The sequence below is a fragment of the Xenopus laevis genome, chromosome 8S (genome assembly GCF_017654675.1).
Source record: "Xenopus laevis strain J_2021 chromosome 8S, Xenopus_laevis_v10.1, whole genome shotgun sequence".
Taxonomy (NCBI): Eukaryota; Metazoa; Chordata; class Amphibia; order Anura; family Pipidae; genus Xenopus; species Xenopus laevis.
Window position 1 is genome coordinate 32483982 of NC_054386.1, and position 21196 is coordinate 32505177.

At 42.1% G+C, this 21196-nt stretch overlaps 1 protein-coding gene across 1 annotated transcript; it reads right to left on the reverse strand.

Annotated features, from left to right (window-relative positions):
* Positions 1–16523: 16523 nt before the first annotated feature.
* LOC108699938 (inactive phospholipid phosphatase 7) lies at positions 16524–20715 on the reverse strand. Its single transcript, XM_018232664.2, has 2 exons — positions 19025–20715; positions 16524–17657 (listed from the first exon to the last, which is right to left on the reverse strand). Exons 1-2 carry the CDS (start codon positions 19467–19469, stop codon positions 17293–17295), a joined length of 810 nt encoding a protein of 269 aa, XP_018088153.1. The 5' UTR covers positions 19470–20715; the 3' UTR covers positions 16524–17292.
* Positions 20716–21196: the final 481 nt, after the last annotated feature.

The following is a 21196-nucleotide window of genomic DNA, read 5'->3' on the forward strand; positions in this document are numbered from 1 at the left end:
CACTACCATTCCTATAGTATGAATAAATCCAAGAGTGTGTCGATCCTTATCTCTTCTAGGCTTCCATTTCAGTTTAAGGGTGTGCACGTTGACCCTGCCGGCAGATAGTTAATGCTGGTGTGCTCGCTTGGTAATGTGACATATTCTCTTATTAATGTTTATGCTCCTAATGAACATCAGACTCGGTTTTTTGGAAAAGTTCTCCCTAAGCTACTACAATATAAAACTGGTAAAACCATATTGGGTGGGGACTTCAATATGATTTCGGATCCGGATGTTGATATACTAAAGGGTACGGGGGGCTCAGTGGCTAGTCCACAAAGACAACATATTAGCCGATTTAGGGACCTAATGCATTCTCATGGGATGATTGATGTATGGCGAGTGAAAAACCAGACGGCTAGGGAGTATACCTATTTTTCCCCTCGCTTTCACACCCATACCAGAATAGATACCTACTTTTCAGACCCTCAGACCACTGCTCAGATTACAAAAGCATGGATAGGGTTGAGGATGTGGTCTGACCATGCTCCTGTAGGACTTGAACTCCCAGATAGCAATTCCCTATGTGACAAGTTGCCATGGAGATTAAACGACAGTTTGCTCCTACGAGATGACAATAAGCTTTTGATTGAACAGGCTGTCCTCCAGTACTTCTCTTTAAATACCAATGGCGAAGTAGGACCGCAAGTGGTATGGCTAGCTCATAAGGCGGTTCTTCGGGGAGAACTTATTTCTTTAGCACGCAAAATTCGGAACTTACGGGGAGAATCTCAATTGCAACTTGAAACAAAACTGTATAATCTAGAGAGACAAATTCACCAACAGAATGACCCTCTCTATTTGCAAGAAATAGCAGACACACGAAAAAAACTTAATGAGATTTTGGCTGCCAAAACAGCATATCGCATTAAACTCCTTAAAAAATTGTATTATACTAAAGGTAATAAGGCAGATAAACTGTTAGTAGCTCAACTTAAGCAACATCAGGCCCATAATAGAATTAATCATATTACCAGCGGAAGGGGAAAGTTGACAGACCCCAAGCTGATCGCTAATGAATTTGCTAACTACTATTCTAAACTTTACAATTTAAAAGATGAGGACTCCATCCCAAAACCAACTAAGGCTAATATAAAGGAATTCTTCAGTAAACTTGCTATCCCACACCCCACCCCCAATCAACTGGAATCACTGAACGAAAAAATTTCACTGGAGGAAATTGTAACAGTTATTAAATCCTTAAAAGCTAACAAAGCACCGGGGCCCGATGGGTTTACTAACACCTATTATAAAACCTTCTCAGCTTTACTTGCCCCACAATTATTAAAGTTATTTCACCACATTATGGAAACGGGTACAATAAATAAGGAATATCTCCAGGCTCAAATTGTCACCATTCCCAAACCAGGTAAACCACTCGCTCAATGTCAAAACTATCGACCGATTGCGCTGTTGAACACTGATCTTAAGATTTATGCTAAGATTTTGGCCCTTAGACTTAACCAAATTCTCCCTACTTTGATAAACCCGAATCAGGTAGGTTTCATCCTTCATAGGCAGGGTTCGGATGGCACACGACGTTTTCATGATCTTGTACATATTCTTAGAAAAAAGGGCTCTCCAGCTATATTATTATCCCTAGACGCCGAGAAAGCGTTCGATAGGGTGAATTGGAATTATCTTGCGGAAACTCTTCGACAATATCATTTGGGCCCGAATTTTATTAAAGCTGTACTTCCCCTTTATACTAATCCTACAGCCAGGATCTGTACAGCGGGTACCCTATCGAGCGCTTTCTCTGTTACCAATGGCACACGTCAGGGATGCCCGCTGTCCCCCTTGATATTTGCATTGATGGTGGAACCATTAGCTCAAAGGATTAGGGAAGATGTCAATATTACAGGAGTACTCTCTAATTCAAAGCAACATAAGATTGGGTTGTTCGCAGATGACGTTTTACTCTCCCTTACAAATGTTGCTGTTTCTCTTCCTAATCTATTTAAAGTTTTAGCTGAATTCCAAACTGTTTCATGGTATAACATTAATCGGTCCAAGACTCAGGCTCTCCCCTTTAATGTACCACACCGGGCCCTGCAAGGCTTGCAACATGCGTATGACTTTGATTGGAGGGAATCATATATAACGTATTTAGGCCTTAAACTCCCTAAAGATCCAGCTAATATTTACAAATTGAACTATCAGCCCCTCCTGAGACTCACAGAGTCGGAGTGTGAGAGATGGAGAACAACATGTGTCTCTTGGTTGGGGAGGATAGTTACAATAAAAATGAACCTGTTACCCAAAATATTGTATCTCTTTAGGACTCTACATATAGCCTTACCTGCTCACTTTTGTCCGACGATCCAGAAAATTCTCAATCGGTTTATTTGGGCCTGCAAACCCCCTAGAATAGCTTTTCAATGTGCACAGTTTCCGAGACATTCCGGAGGGCTTGGCATTCCGAATATTAAAATGTATTATCATGCGTCAATGTTAGAAGTGGTTGTACGATTACATTCCCCACCTGCTTTACGGGATTGGGTTGATCTGGAGGCTGACTGTGCTGAAGATGGCAGGTTGACACAGTTGTTCTGGCTTCCCCAACGGTCTAGACCCCCCAACCTAGGGTTATTGCCAACGACCAAAGTTCTCCTACATATTTGGGATGTCTTAAATAAAAATTGGGGGCTCACCACTTTTCCATCCCCGCTGACCCCTATAGTAGCATTGAAATATTTTATTGCAAATGTTAACTTGCATCTTTGGGATTCTAAGGGTATCTCCACTATTGGCCAGTTATATTTTGCTTCCTCTTTGTTGAGTTTTGATGATCTTGTTAACAAATATCAGCTTCCTCGAAGTCAATATTATGCATATCTTCAAATTATTCATCTGCTGCAATCTCACATTCCCAATGTTAAAACCATGAGACCTCGTACCAGAATTGAATATCTTTGTAACGTAGCATGGAATGGTAGAGCGATTATCTCGGACTGCTACCAGCAGCAACTTCACTTGCCAGAGGACTTCAAATTCCCTTATATGCTAAAATGGGAGGAGGATTTGCAGACCCAATTTTCGTCACATCAATGGCAACAATGCCTTACAGCTTCGAAGGGTGCCTCATGTTGCACTAATCATGTGGAAACGCATACGAAAGTAACACACCGTTGGTACCTCACTCCTCAACGTATAGCTAAAATAGCACCCCACCATTCTCCATTCTGCTGGAGAAACTGTGGTGAGATTGGCTCCCTTTTGCACATGTGGTGGCTGTGTCCCACAGTTCAACCGTTTTGGACTGAAGTGTTTGCTTTGATTAAGGATAGACTACAATGTGACCTTCCTTTCCTGCCCCAAATAGGATTATTGCAGATTTATCCTGATAACTGTTCTTATGATAACCCAAAGTTGCTATTTCAAGTGTTCAATACTGCGGTCACTCTGATTGCAGGACTTGGAAGCTTAATGTGACCCCTACCATATCCTGTTTAATGCAACAACTGGACTCAAGGGAAGTTATGGAACGCTTGGCAGCAGGATCCATAGAGGATAAGCTTAAATATGCTCAGATATGGGATCCGTGGCACCCCATCTTGGCTGATTGAACCATTCTATCTGAATGACTCTGTTTCTAGGGCTTCCCATGATCTGCTAAAAGCCCTGTCCTATTGTGATTTCATGTATAGTTGATTATTTGCCATGTACTGCCGTGTATTCTTTTTCTTTTTTTCTTACTTTGGTTTTGCTACTCTTATCTTTTATTTTTCTTGAGTAACCTCAATCTGTATAACTTACGATGTTGCTATGTGGGTTTTTTTTGTATGCTCCTCAAAAACAACGTATCAATGTTATATATACCTTTATTGCACAATAAACCTGCAAATTGAAAAAAAAAAAAAAAAGATCCTTAAAGATTCTTTTTCTTCTGCTCCAATTCTTAGACACCCGGATCCTCTTCTACCATTCTTCATTGAAGTGGATGCCTCTGACGTTGGGGCTGGTGCTGTGTTGTCTCAAAGGTCTTCTAATGATGGCAAACTACATCCTTGTGCTTTCTTTTCTAAAAAGTTTTCTTCTCCTGAGCAGAACTATGATGTGGGAAACCGTGAGCTGTTGGCAGTCAAATTAGCTCTTGAAGAATGGAGACATCTGTTGGCAGTCAAATTAGCTCTTGAAGAATGGAGACATCTGTTGGAAGGATCATCTGTGCCAGTATCTATCTTTACGGATCACAAAAATCTTGAATATATCCAGTCTCTTAAGCGCCTTAATCCCAGGCAAGCTAGATGGGCACTTTTCTTCTCCAAATTCAATTTCGTAATCACGTTCCGTCCGGGATCCAGAAACAGGAAGGCTGACGCCCTTTCTAGAAGCTTCATTCCTGAAGATTCGTGTTCCGAGGATCCTGAACCCATTGTGCCTCCCGTCAAAATTATTGCTGCCTTATTTCCCACCATGGCCTCTCAGTTATTATCTGCACAGTCCTCTGCTCCTGGTGATACTCCTTTGGGAGTTGCTTTTGTTCCTCCAGATCTCCGTCATTACATCCTTACTCAGTCCCATAATTCCAGACAAGCTGGCCATCTTGGAATTAAGAAAACTACCGAACTCCTGTCTCGCCTAGTATGGTGGCCTTCCCTTCAAAAGGACGTCAAAGATTTTGTCTCTTCTTGTTCTGTTTGTGCTGCCTCCAAGTCTGGTCACTCTCCTCCCAAAGGATTACTTCTACCTTTACCCATTCCCTCTCGTCCATGGACTCATCTGGACGAGAGGGAATGGATTTCATTGTGGATTTGCCTGTTTCCCTCGGTCATACAGTTATCTGGGTCGTGATTGACAGATTCAGCAAGATGGCCCATTTCATTCCCCTGCGAAAGCTACCTTCTGCTCAAGAACTCTCTAAATTATTCATCCAACATATCTTTCGTCTTCATGGATTCCCGGCTGAAGTGGTGTCTGACAGAGGTTCCCAATTCGTTTCCAAATTTTGGAGATCGCTATGCAAAGCACTTCATATCTCTCTCCAATTTTCCTCTGCCTATCACCCCCAATCTAATGGAGCTGCCGAGAGAGTCAATCAAGCTTTGGAGCAATTTCTTCGTTGCCATGTATCTTTGTGCCAGGACGATTGGGCAGATCTTCTTCCTTGGGCAGAATTCGCTCATAACAACGCTATGCACGCTTCTTCCGAGAAATCTCCATTCTTTTGTGTCTATGGCCAAAATCCTCTTGCATTCCCTCAAGATCTTCTTCTCACTAACGTCCCTGCTGCCAATGATCAGGCTGCTCATATGCTTGCCATCTGGGTAGCCACCAAAGCTAATTTGGAGAAAAGTTCTTTGTCTCAGAAGAAATTCGCGGACAAGAGAAGAGTTTCGTCTCCACAATATTGCCTCGGTGACAAGGTCTGGCTTTCTACACGGAATATTCATCTTAAAGTTCCTACTCCCAAACTCGGTCCCAAGTTCATCGGTCCTTTCCCTATTGTTGAAATCATCAATCCCGTGGCAGTTCGTCTTCAGCTTCCTCCTGAAATGCGGATTCCTAATGTCTTCCATGTATCTCTTTTCAAGCCGGCTAAAGACTCCTCTTCTTCTTCTTCTTCTTCATCTTCTCCTACTCCTGTTCTTATTGATGGACACCAAGAGTTTGAAGTCAAAAGAATTCTGGACTCTCGAATTTCCAGGGGTAGGTTACAGTATTTAATTGAGTGGAAGGGGTTTGGTCCCGAGGAGTGCTCCTGGGTGAAGGATTCTGACGTCCATGCTCCTCTTCTTATCCAAAGATTCCACAAACAATTTCCTTCCAGTCCCGGTTTTGGTGGTCCTGAGGCCCCCCTAAGGAAGGGGGTACTGTAATGGAAACAGAAGTTTCTTACCTCCAAGATGGCGACGGCGTCCAAAATGGCGACTCCTTCCTTCCCCACGTGGATCCTGCTGGTCGCAGAGTGATGACGTCGGCTTCTTCTCGCCCACCGATTGGTCGCCGGCGACGGAATGGTCTTGACGCCGGCGTCAGCGTCATGACGTCATCGCGTCCAAATCTTGGCGCCAAACCTTGCCTATTTAAACCCCTTGGACACTACAGATGTTGCCCAAGTATAGGTTCATCTTCGTGATTTCTGGGTGTTATATTATTGACTGATTTCTTGTGTACCAACCTTGCCTGTTATTCGGATTGACCCTTTGCTGCCTGGATTGAACCCTTTGCCTGTACCTCGACTATTCTCCTGCCTGATCCCTTTTGTACCACGAACTCGCTGACTACCTGCCTCCTCCTTGGTCCGCACTCTAACTGCGCCTTCGGGCCCTTACACCGTGAAAGTACAAGTGGTTGGAGTGCAGGTACCATTGGACATATTATATATATATATATATATATATATATATATATATATATATATATATATATATATATATATATATATATATAATATTATTTATAGAGGAGACGCTGCTAAGGTCCATCCATTCCTAAGTAACAGGAGGGGGGGGACCAGACTAGCTGATGCTGCAGGCCCCATTAACGGTCAAAGGGTATCTGGAGCCAAAAATAAAAACTTGTCTCCATTAGCTTTTATAAACAGTAAAGCACTTTAAGATTGTAAGCTTTTCTCCTCTCATAATGGTCAGTATTTGTCTGCAATCTGCAGCAGAATCACAGCTGTAATTTCTCTTATGAACACTAGGGGTGCTGCTGTGGAGGCAAGCAGTATGGCAAGAAACAAATAGATATACATTTTTTTTTTATCTGAAAACATGTTTTTATTTTATCACATTACAGAACAAACAAATTATGTTGGTACATTTCCATTGAAAAATTAAGATTTTAAACAGTTGTTTGAACAATATACATTGATGTTTTAAATATTCAGCTCAACGTCAGGTGTGAGACCTTATAGGGAATTTTGTGGATAGGTTGCCAACATTATGTTGATTTGATGACTCCTGGGAGGTGTGTGTTACTGCCTTTCTTGTTCCTGTTGCCAGGCATCAAGATATTGGGATGACTCCATGATAAGTGAGTGTTCTCTTCAGGGCCGGGCCACGCCGCACATGTGCCCAAGGCAAGCCGGCGGACGCGGTGCCGGCTTAGCCCAAGTGCGCATGCGCAAGGTGTCGATCGCGTGCGCATATGCAGGAAAAGTGGTGTTTTTTACTTCTTTTGTGCTTCTGCGCATGCGCGAATTGAAGACATAAAAACAAAAAGAGTCGGGCACCGGACTGGGGGTAGGCGACAGAGGAGGTGCGTGCCTGGCGTCCCCCCAGCTTTGCGCCCTAGGCACGTGACTACTCTGACTACCCCTTGGCCCGGCCCTGGTTCTCTTAAAGTTTCTATATCATACCATGTTGTTTGTCAGAATGTGTAGACTGTGAGATATCTGTCTGATGTGTTGTGGGAGCGGTTTTTATTTATGTTGTGTTTTGTTCTTTTTTGATAGTTGCGTCCAGCCAGTCCATGTGAAATAAATTATGTAGTTTATGTTTGACTAATGATATGGATGGAGGTTCAGTGGTTAGCCATTGTTGTACTATCACTTTCCGGGCTGCTGCCGCTAGTCTTTCAATCATGTCTTTTTCTGACTTTGTTAATTGGGTATATATTGTAGTGTTACTTAATAATGCCCATTCTAGTTGCATTTTTAAAAGATTTCCCAGTCATCCATTTTCCATATGAGGTTACCTCTTGCCAAGAGGTTGTAATACTGAGCATGACCAAAGGTTGTGTATTAAGTCAGCTTTTGGGGATCAGCATTTTAGGCATTTGTCAGAGGAGAGATTACCCATTTTGTATCTTCTGATTGGAGTGAGACATGAGTTATGGAGAATTTGGAGGGTCATCTCTTGCTGGGAGTAGTCATGATATGCATGTGTTGTTTTAAAATGTCTGTTTTTGTTATGTTTGGAATATCTGCGGTTCATGTGAAGCTTGGTTTCTTTTCATCTTCTCGTTGTATTGTAGTTCTAATAGTCTGGTAAATTTGTGAAGTTGTTTGTTTTGTATTGTTGTTTTTCCAGATATGGTTTAATAAGTTATCTTTGTCCCTGTCTGTTAGTTGGAGGGTTATGCGAGTTATGAAGTAGGTAAGTTTTAAACTAAGGAATATGTGTGGTATTGTGAAAGGGAATTTTTCAGTGAGTTTTGTTTGGGAGAGCACCAAGTAGTTATCATCTAATATATTGTTTAGGTTTTGTAATCCTTTGTTCCTCCATAGGGTGAGTATTGGGTTTCTGTGGTGTTTATGCAAATGGCCTGGAGATGTCACTGTGCCCAGACTTATACTGTGCATACCTCCTGACATCTTAAAAGTGAAAGTTACTGTTGTGTAATGGCTGCAAGAGTCTGCTAATAAAGCACTTTTATACTCTAATCATCCTCGGCTACCCAAAAAATAACAGTTTCGTATACCCATTGGGAATTTTTATTTCCTCTCCATCATAGATATGAGGAGATGTGTGATGATAGATTCTGCTTCTTCTTGATTGATTGTCATGCTTTGTATGTATGTATAAATAGGGGATTATAATGTAATTGTGGGGGGATCTCGTGTAAAGGTGCATGTAGTAGGTAATTGAGAGAGTATTCTTTTGTTAAATATAGGTCTAGGGCTACAGTTGTGCATTTGTCTCGGTTGAGAATCCAGTCTCCTGCATATCTAAGTAGAGCTGTAATGTATTCTTTGAAATTAGGGAAATAGGTTCCTCCCTGAGTTTTAGGGAGGAACCTATTGTTTTTCTTATATTTAATGCATATATGTTTTTGTAGTGCAAAGTTATTTTGATTCCTAGATATTTGTGTTGGGTGTTTTTTTTGAAGGGCAAATGTGTGAGTCAGTCTGTGGATTCTGAGTGGTGGGGTTGAAGTGCTTCTGATTTGTTTAAGTTTATTTGAAATTCAGTTACTTTTCCAAATCTTTGTATGATCTCTAATTATATAGGTATTTCTGTTTTGGGTTGGCCTAAAAATAAAAAGATGTCGTCGGCAAAAGCCATGACCTTTAAATCTGTTTGTCTGGCTTGTATTCCTTTTATGTTGTGTTTATGTTTTTAAGTGTATGGTTTATTAGTGGGTCGATGGCTATGTTGAAGAGAAGAGGCAATAATGGGCAGCCCTGACTTGTTCCTCTTTTAATTGGGAGCCTATCTGTGTTGGATTGTTAACTGTCATAAATGTTGTAGGGGCGTGAGATACTGTATTCTGTCAAAGGCTCTGTCTTCGTCTAGATTTATTAACATGCCATGTTTCCTTTTCTCTAGGTTGCTGTAATAAACCACCTCTATCATTTTCCAGAGTGCACGGAATGGATGTCAATTTTTTTTAGGAATCCTACTTGGTGTTTGTTAAGTATGTTGGGTAGTATTCGTTAGTAGTCTTTCTGCCCTTATTTTTTTTAAAGTTTTTTATTTATTGGTTACATCTTCAACATACAAAAATAAAGAATACTCTTACAATAATATTGAAGCCATACATTGTTATTCACATGGGTTGAGCGACTCTTCACCAAAATGAGTCATCTCTGAATTAATGATTTCCACAATTGAAGAACAAACCCTTTTTTTTGTTTTAAATTTCAGAAAAAAACGGGTACATGGGGGGGTTATTTGGGCCATGAGCATGTGTTAGCTTCTGTTCCCATATATGTAGGTAGTTTTGCTATATAGAGTCCTGGGGTGTGTTTGTATCAATCATATCAGCCCATGCACCCCAGACTTTCTCAAATTTATCAGGCCGCCTCTACTAATATATGTTAGCTTGTTAAAGGGAAGTGCTTGGTTTATTACAGATTTCCATCTCTTTAGGGTGGGTGGGGTAGATAGGTTCGGATAATAGTTTTCCTGGCACAGTAATTGTCTGCCATTATTTTAGTCATGCTCTTTCTGTCTTGGTTTAACAGTGATATTTCTCTGTATAAAGCTGAATCTGTGGGATCTCTGTTTTCTTTGGGAATTAGTATTATCCTAGCCACATTTACTTCATGCCATAATGGTTTACCCTGTAAAGTGTTGTTGTATAATGTGGCTAGGGTTGGTATTATGTTTGATGATAATTATTTGTAAAATTCTGCATGGAGGCCATCCGGCCCTGGTGATTTCCCATTTTTTAATTGTTTAATTGTGTCTAATATCTCTTTTTCTGTTATAGGTAAGTCTAAAATTTCCCTGTCTTGGACCGTCAGTTTCCAGAGGCCAGCTTCTCGTAGGAATTGTGGTTCGTCTTCTGAGACGTCATAGAATTTCCTAAAATATTCTGTTAGTTCATTTGTAATTTGTTTAGGATCACGTGTCCATCCATCTGATGTTTTGATACTTTGTATAAATGTGGTGCGGGACTGTCTTTTAGCCAACTGTGCTAATAATTTGCCAGATTTATTACCATGTCTGTAAAATCTATTTGCTGTGTGTCTTTTTGTTTTATATGCTTTTTCTGTTAATAAATGCGTCAAATAGTTGTTTCGTTTATTAGTATTTATTTTTGTCGCTCTGTGTGTTGGTTTTTTTGAAAGCTATATAGTGTTTTGTTAATTGTTTTTGTAAGCTATTACATTTTTCATTATACAGTAGCTCTTCCTTTGTTTGAGGTTATCTGTCACCTTAAGGCTAAGGCCACACTAGGCGATAGCGCCGCGATTTGACTCGCGGCGACTTTTCGCCACGACTTTTAAGCCGCAATCGCTGGGGAAACTTTTGCGCTGGCGTCTATGGGGAATCGCGAAAAATCGCCAGCGTAAAAACACACGCGGCGATCTTTTTTCTATTGTCGCTCGAAATCGCCTAGCGAGGCAATTTCGAGCGACAGTAGAGAAAAGATCGCCGCGTGTGTTTTTACGCTGGCGATTTTTCGCGATTCCCCATAGACGCCAGCGCAAAAGTTTCCCCAGCGATTGCGGCTGAAAAGTCGCGGCGAGAAGTCGCCGCGAGTCAAATCGCGGCGCTATCGCCTAGTGTGGCCTTAGCCTAATACCAGTTTTGCTGCTGCCCATATTTGTTGGTTGTCCCAATGGTCAATGTTATCATTCATATAATTTTCCCAGCATGATTACAGAAATAATTGGAAGTCTTCACTGGCATTCAAATAGGCTGGGAAACTCCAATTTTAAGATTTGGGGCATTTTCAGTTTTAAATTTGCTGAGGTGTGTGATTGGAGATATCTATGTTGCCTATTCTGGCAGAAGACAAGGCCGTTAGCAGTGTCTGTGAAATGGATAGATAGCCTAAACTTGAATACCTGTTATGTACACCTGAATAAAAGATGTAGTCTATTGCTGTGGGATGTATGTGTCTGTATGTGTCTTATATTTGTAGAACTTTGCATAGTGTATGTAGAGGTTTTGCTCTGTTTCATGAATGTGTGGTTTATTTACCTGTTTTGTCGATGGAGTCATTCCAAACTACATTGGCATCTCCTCCTTGTATGATATTAGTATGATATTCACAGCCTCCCAAAAGTTGATGTGGGGCGTAAATATTTACAATTATGTATACAGTTCCATGAATATCTAGATTTATCATTGCATATCGCCCATTCTTGTCCTTATATGTTTTCAGAATATCACATTGCAGATCTTTATTAATCAATATCGCTACCCCCCTTGATTTGGTAGTAAAGGAGGCATCACTATTTGTAACCATTTATCTTTTAACGTTTGGTTATCTTTTCTATGCCTGTGAGTTTCTTGTAGGAGGATTTGGGTTTTTTCTTTTTTCAGTCTATCCAGAACTTTTCTCTGTTTTATCAGAGAATTTAGGCCTCCCACATTCCATGAGAGTATCTGGAGTTGGTCAGTGGGTTTTTTCTATTACAATGCTTGTCTCATTTAAATCTGCAGTAGAAAGAAAAAATTTAAAGTATTAAGAGAAAGGGGAAGGGGAAAGGAAGGAAAGAAGGTATAAAGTCAATAAACACTTCTCTTTTTGCCCTGCGCCTCTCCAGTGCTGCCTGTGACTGCCTGAAGCAGAAAGTGACCAGGACTGTGAGTGGGTCAAGTTGGTGAGTCTGACTATGAGAGTGAAGGAAGCCAGAAAGCTGAACTCTTTAACAGGAAAGAGTCCTGTGAGTACAGGGGTGAGCCACACAATACTGTTTTGTTGTGCTGGTCATCCACAAGGGGCCCAGTCTAGTCAGGGACTGCTTCAAAGTGGGAAGTTAGTGCCCAGTGGGCAAGGTTTTTTATTTTATGATTTATGTTTGTTTGCTACAATGTTCAACCCTGTGCAAAATTGACTGTTTGTTTAAAAGTGGGAAAATAAACCTGTATTTTCCTTGAAGAGCCGTGTGTCACTGTCTAATTGCTCCTTTGCTGCCTGCCCACCATTAACTAATCCCCTCAAAATTTACATGTGCAAGCCACAATAGATTAGGTAATTTGTTTGTTAATAGTAGTTCCAATTCTGTTCCTTTTACTAATTCTGGGAAGCCCACTATTCGGAGGTTGTTTCATCTACTCCTATTTTCCAGGTCGTCCACTTTGTCAGCTAGGATAGTGATTTCCCTTTGTTGTATGTCTATTATTTTTTGTGATTTATCCATTACATCTTCCAATGTGCTGATTCTTTGTTCAGCATCAGTCATTCTTTGTGTTTGGTTGGTAATTTGTTGAAGGATTTCTGTTATGGGTTATTTTATGCCTGCTAGTTTTTGATCTAGCAAAGGTCCTAACAGCTATGTTAAGTCTTGTAGTTGGATCAGTTGTGATGCAGGTAGATTGGAGGTTTCAGGTTCTCACTCCATTGGATATGAGTCCTCTGTTCCCTTTTTTTCATCCCGTGTCTGTTTTGGTTGTCTTCGTGGGTTTGTGGTTGTTTGACCTAAATATTTTTTCATGTCTTTTGTTTAGAGTCTTCAGATATTTGTTTATAGTTTGTATATTAGGTTAATTTCTCATGTTTTCCTTTGTATCTAGTTCAGTAGATTTCCTTTGTTTCCAGAGTAGATTTCTCCCTTGTCCCTGCCAAAGTCAGAAGAGAGGCGTCTGCTCTTTGTGTTTACAAAGGGAAAAAAAGTTTTTATGTCTCTTTAAGACTGATATGTCATATTTTCAAGGCCGTAACTACAGAGGAAGCAGACCCTGCAACTGCAGGGGAGCCCAGGAATTATAGGGGCCCCAAGAGACCCTAATTCATATAGAATTTACAGTAAATAAATATTGATAAAACAAGTCAAACTCTAGATATTTTGGGGGCCTGAAAAATAATTAGCTGTGGGGCCCATTAACATCTAGTTACACCGCTGCATATTTTAAATTTTTTTTGGTTGCAATACGGCATTTTTTATCTTGTGTGTATTTATTTTAAAGTTATATGTACAAGAGTACCAAAAGTTCACCTTTAGTTAGATGTATTATTTGCTTGTTGCCCTTTTTGAGCAGAAGCAAACGTTTAGTGCAAAGTATCTGAACTTCTTTGGGTTAATATTTCTGATATTGCCTTTAGTTGTTCAGCTTTGCAGGGGTTATTCTGTTTTTCCCTTGAGTGGTATTAAGGACACCTAAGATGTTGCGTTGATATTAGGGCCAGCATTTCCTTTTATTTGGTTGCACCTGGGCCTTGTGCGAGTCAGTCTGGGGCGGTGCATTTAGGCCTGCACTTCCTAGCCTGGCAGTCGCATCTTGGCCCTGTCCCGTGACCGGATTGTGTTTCTAATTTGTCTGGGAATCGTTGTTGGTTGGAGTCCCACTCATCGACCTATCATCTCCGGGTTGCAGGTGCTACTGCTAGATCCGGACCAGGTCTGCGATGTTAGCGTGGCGCGTTGCAGGGGAGGGATGAGCCGGGTGGTGTTCGGATCTTTTCCCCTCACTTTCCCTTTGTCAGGAGAATGTTTTTTGATGCGTATCATGTGGGTATTGGGTGGTGATGGCACACGATTTTGTCCCTGACTCGGGAGCTCTGTTTAGATGCCGCCATCTTTGGGTCCACCCCCCTGAAGTCTCAAAATACATTGTTTTAATATTCCTTTCTACATAAGATCTACTTTTGGCTATGCCCCCACCCTTCCTATGATGACCGCCAACCAGCCACAGATAAGCATTGGGGGACACTGGATGTGGTTTATCTGGGCAGGAAGAAGCAACAGATAATATGTTCATGGGGGGGGGGTGTGGACAAAGTCTGGAATATACAGAGAAGGAATATTCTGGGCACACCCATACACCTCATACTGTACTGTCTAAAGGAATCAATATGGCCCCTCCCTCCCATATGAATAAATACAAATATACAGAGAAGGAATGTTCTGGGCACACAATAAGTTATACCCTCATACTGTACTGTCTAAATGGAACAATATGGCACTCTCTCCTCCCATATGTATAAATACAAATATACAGAGAAGAAATGTTCTGGGCTCACAATTAGCTATATCCTCATACTGTACTATCTAAGGCAGGGATCCCCAACCTTTTGAACCAGTAAGCAACATTCAGAAGAAAAAGGAGTTGGGGAGCAACACAAACATGAAAAATATTCTTGGGGTGCCAAATAAGTGCTGTGATTGGCCATTTAGTATCCCCTATGTGGATTATCAACCTACATTGAGGCTCTGTTTGGCAGTACACCTGGTTTTTATACAACCAAAACTTGCCTTCAAGCCTGGAATTCAAATATAAGCTCCTGCTTTGAGGCCACTGGGAGCAACATCCAAGGGGTTGGAGAGCAACATGTTGCACACGAGCTATTGGTTGGGGATCACAGATCTAAGGGAATCAATATGGCCCCTCCCTCTTCCCATATGTATAAATGCAAATATACAGAGAAGGAATGTTCTGGGCTCACAATTAGATATACCCTCATACTGTACTATCTAAGGGAAAAATCTCCCCATAACAAACAGCAGCTGACTTTGGAGCAAACCCAGGGGCTGTCCATATGATAAGGCAGATAATCTGCCTTAATGTAATCTGCTCACTAGTTTATGTTTTCTGAGAATTATCCAAAGGTTGGAGAAATGACCTCTGCTGATACACACACTGTCTACTTGGAATTCTCTATATATAAATATCCCTACAGGCAACAGTCCTGCCCTCCTTTACGGCTGAGATTCTAGCTTTCTGTATAACCAGGGTCAGACTGGGGGGCCCAGGGCCCCCCTCCGGACCTCTGACTCCCACTGCTGCAGAGCCCACACAGACCCTCCCCCTCCCTGATGCGCCGCCGCTCTGATGAGCGCACACCATGTTTTACGCTGGTCGCAGCAGGAAGGAGCATGAAAAAGGCCCTGCCTCCAGGGCCCGTGCATACATGCGACTGATGTGTGAATGCCTGCGCGCAGTGCAAACGGTTACTTTGGGGGGCCAGCAGATCGGGGGAGGGGGTCTGGGTCAGCGAGGGCCCATGAGGGCCCAGGCCCACCGGGTATTTTCCCGGTGTCCCGCTGGCCCAGTCCGACACTGTGTATAACAGAGCATTCTCTCCCAGTGGCTAAACAGATCATATCTGATCCCCATTGGAAGCAGCAGTCATGTCCTGCTTTATGGAAGCTGAGATTCTAGCTATATATAAAACAGAGCATTCTGTCCCAATGGCTGCACAGATCCATGTACAGCAAAGGAAATCCAACGGCACACAGGACTGTGAGAAATCTTCAAAAATGTATTTCAATGCGGAGTGCGATGCAACGTTTCGGGGAGTAAAACCCCTTTGTCAAGCATGATGCTTGACAAAGGGGTTTTACTCCCCGAAACGTTGCATCGCACTCCGCATTGAAATACATTTTTGAAGATTTCTCACAGTCCTGTGTGCCGTTGGATTTCCTTTGCTGTACTCTGTTGTGGGGCTGCCGAACCTCTGCCAGTGAGCACCAGGCATATTGCTGTTATCTGTTGGGTGTGCGGGATCCTGCTTTGTTCCTAGCTGCACAGATCCATGTGCCACAACTTGCACTCAATTTACTGAAACGTGTCAATAGTGGTGCATTGTTGCATTTAATGGTGGATGCAACCTGGGCACCTGCTATTATGCTGCAATTCTAGGGTAAAAAGCTGCCTTGTGGGGAAAAACACATTTTTGCACTCTGTGTGTTAATGAGATGCAAAACCTCTTACTGCTAAAACAGGAATGTCATGAATATGAAAACATAAAACAGGAACCTTTGACATCATATAACAGGAAAAATATGACATCATAAAACTATAAAAGTTTCTTAAAATTATGACATCATAAACAGAAAATGTTACTCATGAATATGACATCATACACAAGTAAAATATGAAATATTTAAAAAAAATTAAATGTCTCCTATAGCTATGACATCATAAAACAGGAAATGTTACCTATGAATATGACATCAAACAGGAAACTTACCCCTGGCTTTGAGTTAATAAAACAGGAAATGTTTTTTTTTATGATTATGACATTATAAAACAGAAAATGGTACTCACAAATAAGACATCCTAAACCAGGAAATGTTACCCATACATATTACATCATCAAATAGGAAATGTTATCCATGAATACGATATAATAAAATAGAAAAATATGACACCATAAAACAGGAAATATCCATGAATATAATGGAACTATTAACCATTTATATGATTTTATAAAACATATGAAATATTATACATGAATGTGACATCACAGAACAAGAAACATTATGTCTGGTTCTCCCAACAACATCTTTATTGACTAGTATTGGTGCTGAAACATAAAAGACATTTCCTACCACTCTGTGACTGTTTCCACCTTTGCACCAATAATCAGGAAGCAACTTTACTGCATCGCCACCCATCATGTTCAAATTCGACGTACAGCCCCTGCTAGCATTACCATCTATTACTGTCTACAGAGAAGACTAGCATGAGACCTCTTGAATCATCATGATATTACTTCATCAGACTTGCCCACTAGACTTTGTCATTCTCAATTCTTCAAGCAAATCCTCCTCCTCTGTAAGAACAACAAACCAGTTTTTTTACATAATGCCAGTTTTTGAGTTCCCTTTTAAGCCCTCCCATCTGTACCCTCTCTACAGCAATAATTTAAGACATATCTCTCTTCACGTGTATCTATTCCCACTACACACAAAAATCTGGCCTGTTAATGGCATGGCCTAATGAAATTGTACAACCCCTTTGTAGTGGTACTCGGACTTTGCCTCCAGGCATTGCCAGAGACCCTGACTCTGAGGACCCACTCACATGTTCTGTGCTTTCCAGAGACCAAACTAGAAAGATGTATCCTTTTTTTCCAATTTCAACTACTATGTCCTTGCATTGTGCTTAAAGGTCTCTCTAGAGTCCAGAGATGGCTTTCTTGACTTGGCCAACAAGCACCATTATAATGTCTGGCTCACCAAAGAGAAGCCAACATCTGACAAGTGTTGGATGAGAGCCATAGAACCTCCACAAGGTTAAACTGCATGTAACCAATGATAAACCCAAAAAGGACATCGCTAATATGATGGCGGCCAATCATGATTCGGGACAGTCCAACAATGAAAGCCCACAGGACCAAAAGGATGCGGAGAGGGATAGCGAGCACTAGGTGGTTGAGAAAAAACTTGGAAACCATGGTAGCTCGACTGGCATGTCCTGCAGGAAAAGCATAGACGTCAAGTAGCAGGTAGTCTAGAATTCCAGGGGTCATCTCATATGGGCCACGTCGCTTAAAAAGCTTCTGTACTCCGGCCACTGTGAGAATGTCCAACATCAGAGCTGAGAGGAAAAATAACGGGAATTTGGGAAAGAAATAATAAGCCAAGGCAGATGATTTAGAGTAATGTCAACATCTTAAAAGAAATGTACCCAAAAGCACAATGAAAGCAACTTTCTGATATACATTATAGGAGAACAAAACCATGGGGGCCCCTGCACATGCCCACCCCTCCCTAGATAATTTCTGGTGGGTGCTTCAGCCTTAAACTTGTCTCTTATGATTCAGCAGTGGGTACTTTTCTGGGTGTCAGCAAATCTGGCGTTCAGCCCCAGAAATAGATTTAAATGGTGCAGTCACTCGGGGATCACCTAATCCTTCTCCTGATGAGCAGTGATGCAAACAAATAGGAAAACAGACTGGGTGGGGGGCACATTAGTTTCTCTGCCTGGCTCAATTATTATTCATGATTGAAGGCTGTCAGAGGATGATGGGAAGGGGTTTCTACTGGTGCGGGTTGTCTGCTTTGGTGGCTAACTCCACTGTCAGCCTGACATCTAGGACCCCTAGATATATCATTACACAGATCTGTGGTACACATAATGGCATTTTTCATACAGTGTGGCCTGCCAGGAGATTCCCTGGTAGGCCACCAACTCTAGGCTAGACCGAGCTATAAAAGGTGCAATATAAAAACAGATTTTGCCACTGTAATACAGAGGCCAGCACCAACTTTATGCAATAGTTTTCAGGTGATTTGGGTTCTAGGAATATCTACTGCATCGATTGTTGGCTCTGTTGTTGCCAGTTTTTATGTATGGTGCAAACCTGGCATTTGGAACATTACATGACAGATCCACCTGGTTCCAGTCATGCCACTCTTGCCCCTCTTCTAGCTTAACTCAACAGCCCATTGCCTATACTTAAAATAACATGGATCATCAATGAGATTATGAGCCACCAACTTCCAGTTACATCTCAATTGTGCTTAGAGATATCACCAGTTTTAAACTTGTGTGTCATAATGAATTGACCTGTCAAAAAGAACTTGGCCTGAGGCATTGCCATGCTCTGATCACTGGGCTTCTTGGTGACATTTAATACCCTAATACATCTGTTGATCTAAGACAGTGGTCCCCAAACTGTGGTGCTGGAACCCTGGTGGGCCTTGGAGTGGTGGCTAGGAAGGCTCGGCTTGTAGGCCAGTTAGGGTGATGCTTGGGAGTAAAAACAATTGGCTATCCAATGGAATTATGGTGGAATGATTTATACACCACTATTTTCCTATTTATATAAAACCATATTATAAACTAAGGGGGCCCTGACCAAAGGTTAATCCACCAAGGGGAACTTGGGCCAACAAAACATAATAATAATAATAATAATAATAATAATAATAAAAGCAGACTTTTTAAGTCTCCAAACTTACCAAGAAGAAGGTTCATCAGCACTTCTCTCCTTGCTAGGGTACTGCTCTTCCACAAGCACAATAGGGTTCCCCCAATCCAGGGAAAGCCATGACTGGTTACCCCAATCAGTCTAACCATGGAACGGGCACCTCCCCAAGAAGAGGTGCTGTTGGCGCAGACACCCAAACGTTTGGACAAGCAGATGTCGATGGCCATGAGAGAGTTCCAGGCGATGCCTTTAAATGATGGGTTCAGCTGCATGCAGTCCTCTTCTGGAGGCTGCTGGCTCTGGCGCCGCTCCCTGGCATTCTCACTGGTGTTGCCACCAGCTTGCCCACTTGGTTTCTTACCGGAGTTTCTGGCTTCTGGTTGAGCACCCATGGGTTGGTTAAGTGTTATAAACTCTGGCCTGGCCAGAACGTTATTCCTGTCCCGGAACCTGATGCGTTTCTGGGGCACTGGCATGTTTGCAGAACCCCAAAAGTTCTAGTGTGTTTGAACCGGAGAGGCCCTGCTTGGCACAGAAGAACAGGGTGGACACAAGGCACAAAGAACAGGGCAGCCAGGTTCTTCCTGTATCTACACGAGCTGAAATCAGACTTCTCCCAGCAAGCATCCCAAGAGTTATTTTTAGACAGAGAATGCACATGCTGTTTACCCCATGTAACACAGTAGGGCAGCCCACACCACCTGCCAGTCACTAACTGGCAGCACAACAATCCAATAGGAATGGCAACACATGTAATCTGAGGACAGACTTGCCTGGTGGTGCTTGTACTGTAGCCTCCTCCCCACCCCCAGGGACATAAAGGATTTTGGGACTTGTAGTTGTTGGCGATGTAACATCCATGACATCAGGGTCTGGGCTGAAATCTCAGAGCAGCTGTCTGACAACACACTGGAGGTTTCTACTAAAACTATCTTGTTCAGAACTAGCTGGACATACCACAGTGGTGTAGCTAATGGGAAAGCAGAGGGGGTATAACTGGAAGTGTGCACCATAAGGAGGAAGGTGGAGAGGGCCCCAGAGCAAATGGTCTGGACCCAGTACGTATTTGAAAGTGGGGCCCATTTGCCCCTAGTTATGCCACTGATGTACACCTGAAGGACTCTGAATGAAGCACAAATAAGAAAATCCAAAGCAATTAGTAAGGGAATGAAAGTGTGATGGTGTTGTCGTACCACAGATATCGCTGCCCAGAGAATTCCCCATCTAAGGGCCCAAGTAGAAGGTCAGTAAGATGCCATTGTGCTCATTAGCCTCCGCTCAGCCTCTTTCACTTCTCCTTTTCCAAATGTTCTTCCTTTTGTGCCTCAACTTATGATCGCTGGCTTCTGCTTCCACATCCTCTAGCCCAAACCACAGACCTGTGATCTTTCTTCTCTGTTCTGTCAGGTCGAAGGCGGAGGGTGAAGGCTAACAAGGCATTTCTCCCCTCTTATTCACTCAATAAAGTATATTCTCTTTCCCCCAAATAAACGATATGCTCGACTTGGTCGTGGCATAAATTCCATCCAGGGCGCTACTGTGTGATGAGCACCTTAGACCCTCATTTGGGCAAGCAAATCACATTTACAGGCTCTTGCACTCCAGGACACTTAGGGCAGTATGTTGCTTAAAATATAGCCTTTATTTGATCCTTTAAAAGCAATGTCTGGATGCGTTTTGTGCATCTCGCAAAACACAAATGTTTTATCAGCCCTATCCCAAGTACTTTACAGAGTTGTACATCATTCCCATGAGTCCCTGTCCCAGGGGAGCTTACAATCTAAAGGTCCATATCACAGTCACAAAACACTAGGGGCAGTTTTATCAGGACACCATTAACCTGTCTGTTAGCTTTGGCTTACTTGTGCCCCCTGGAGCTTACTCTGAGCAGCATATGCATAAAAGCAGGCAAATCAGCACATGGGGTATAATTATAGAGTAAGCAAACTCTAATGCAGCTGGGGGGCCCAGGAGGTATAGGGTGATCTGTGGGGATAAGTATATTTAATATATGTTCATGGAACATTTCTTAGGGGGCCCTGAGGGCCAGTTGGTTACAACTATATTTTAAGGACTCTCAAACTGCTGTAATCGCAGAATCAATCAGAAATAAAGTTGTAAAGAATGCTTTTAAAAGCCCCACTGCTGGTTCTTCCGTTGGAAACAATGCAGCAAAAGACTTCTTTCTTTCATTAGGCAAAAA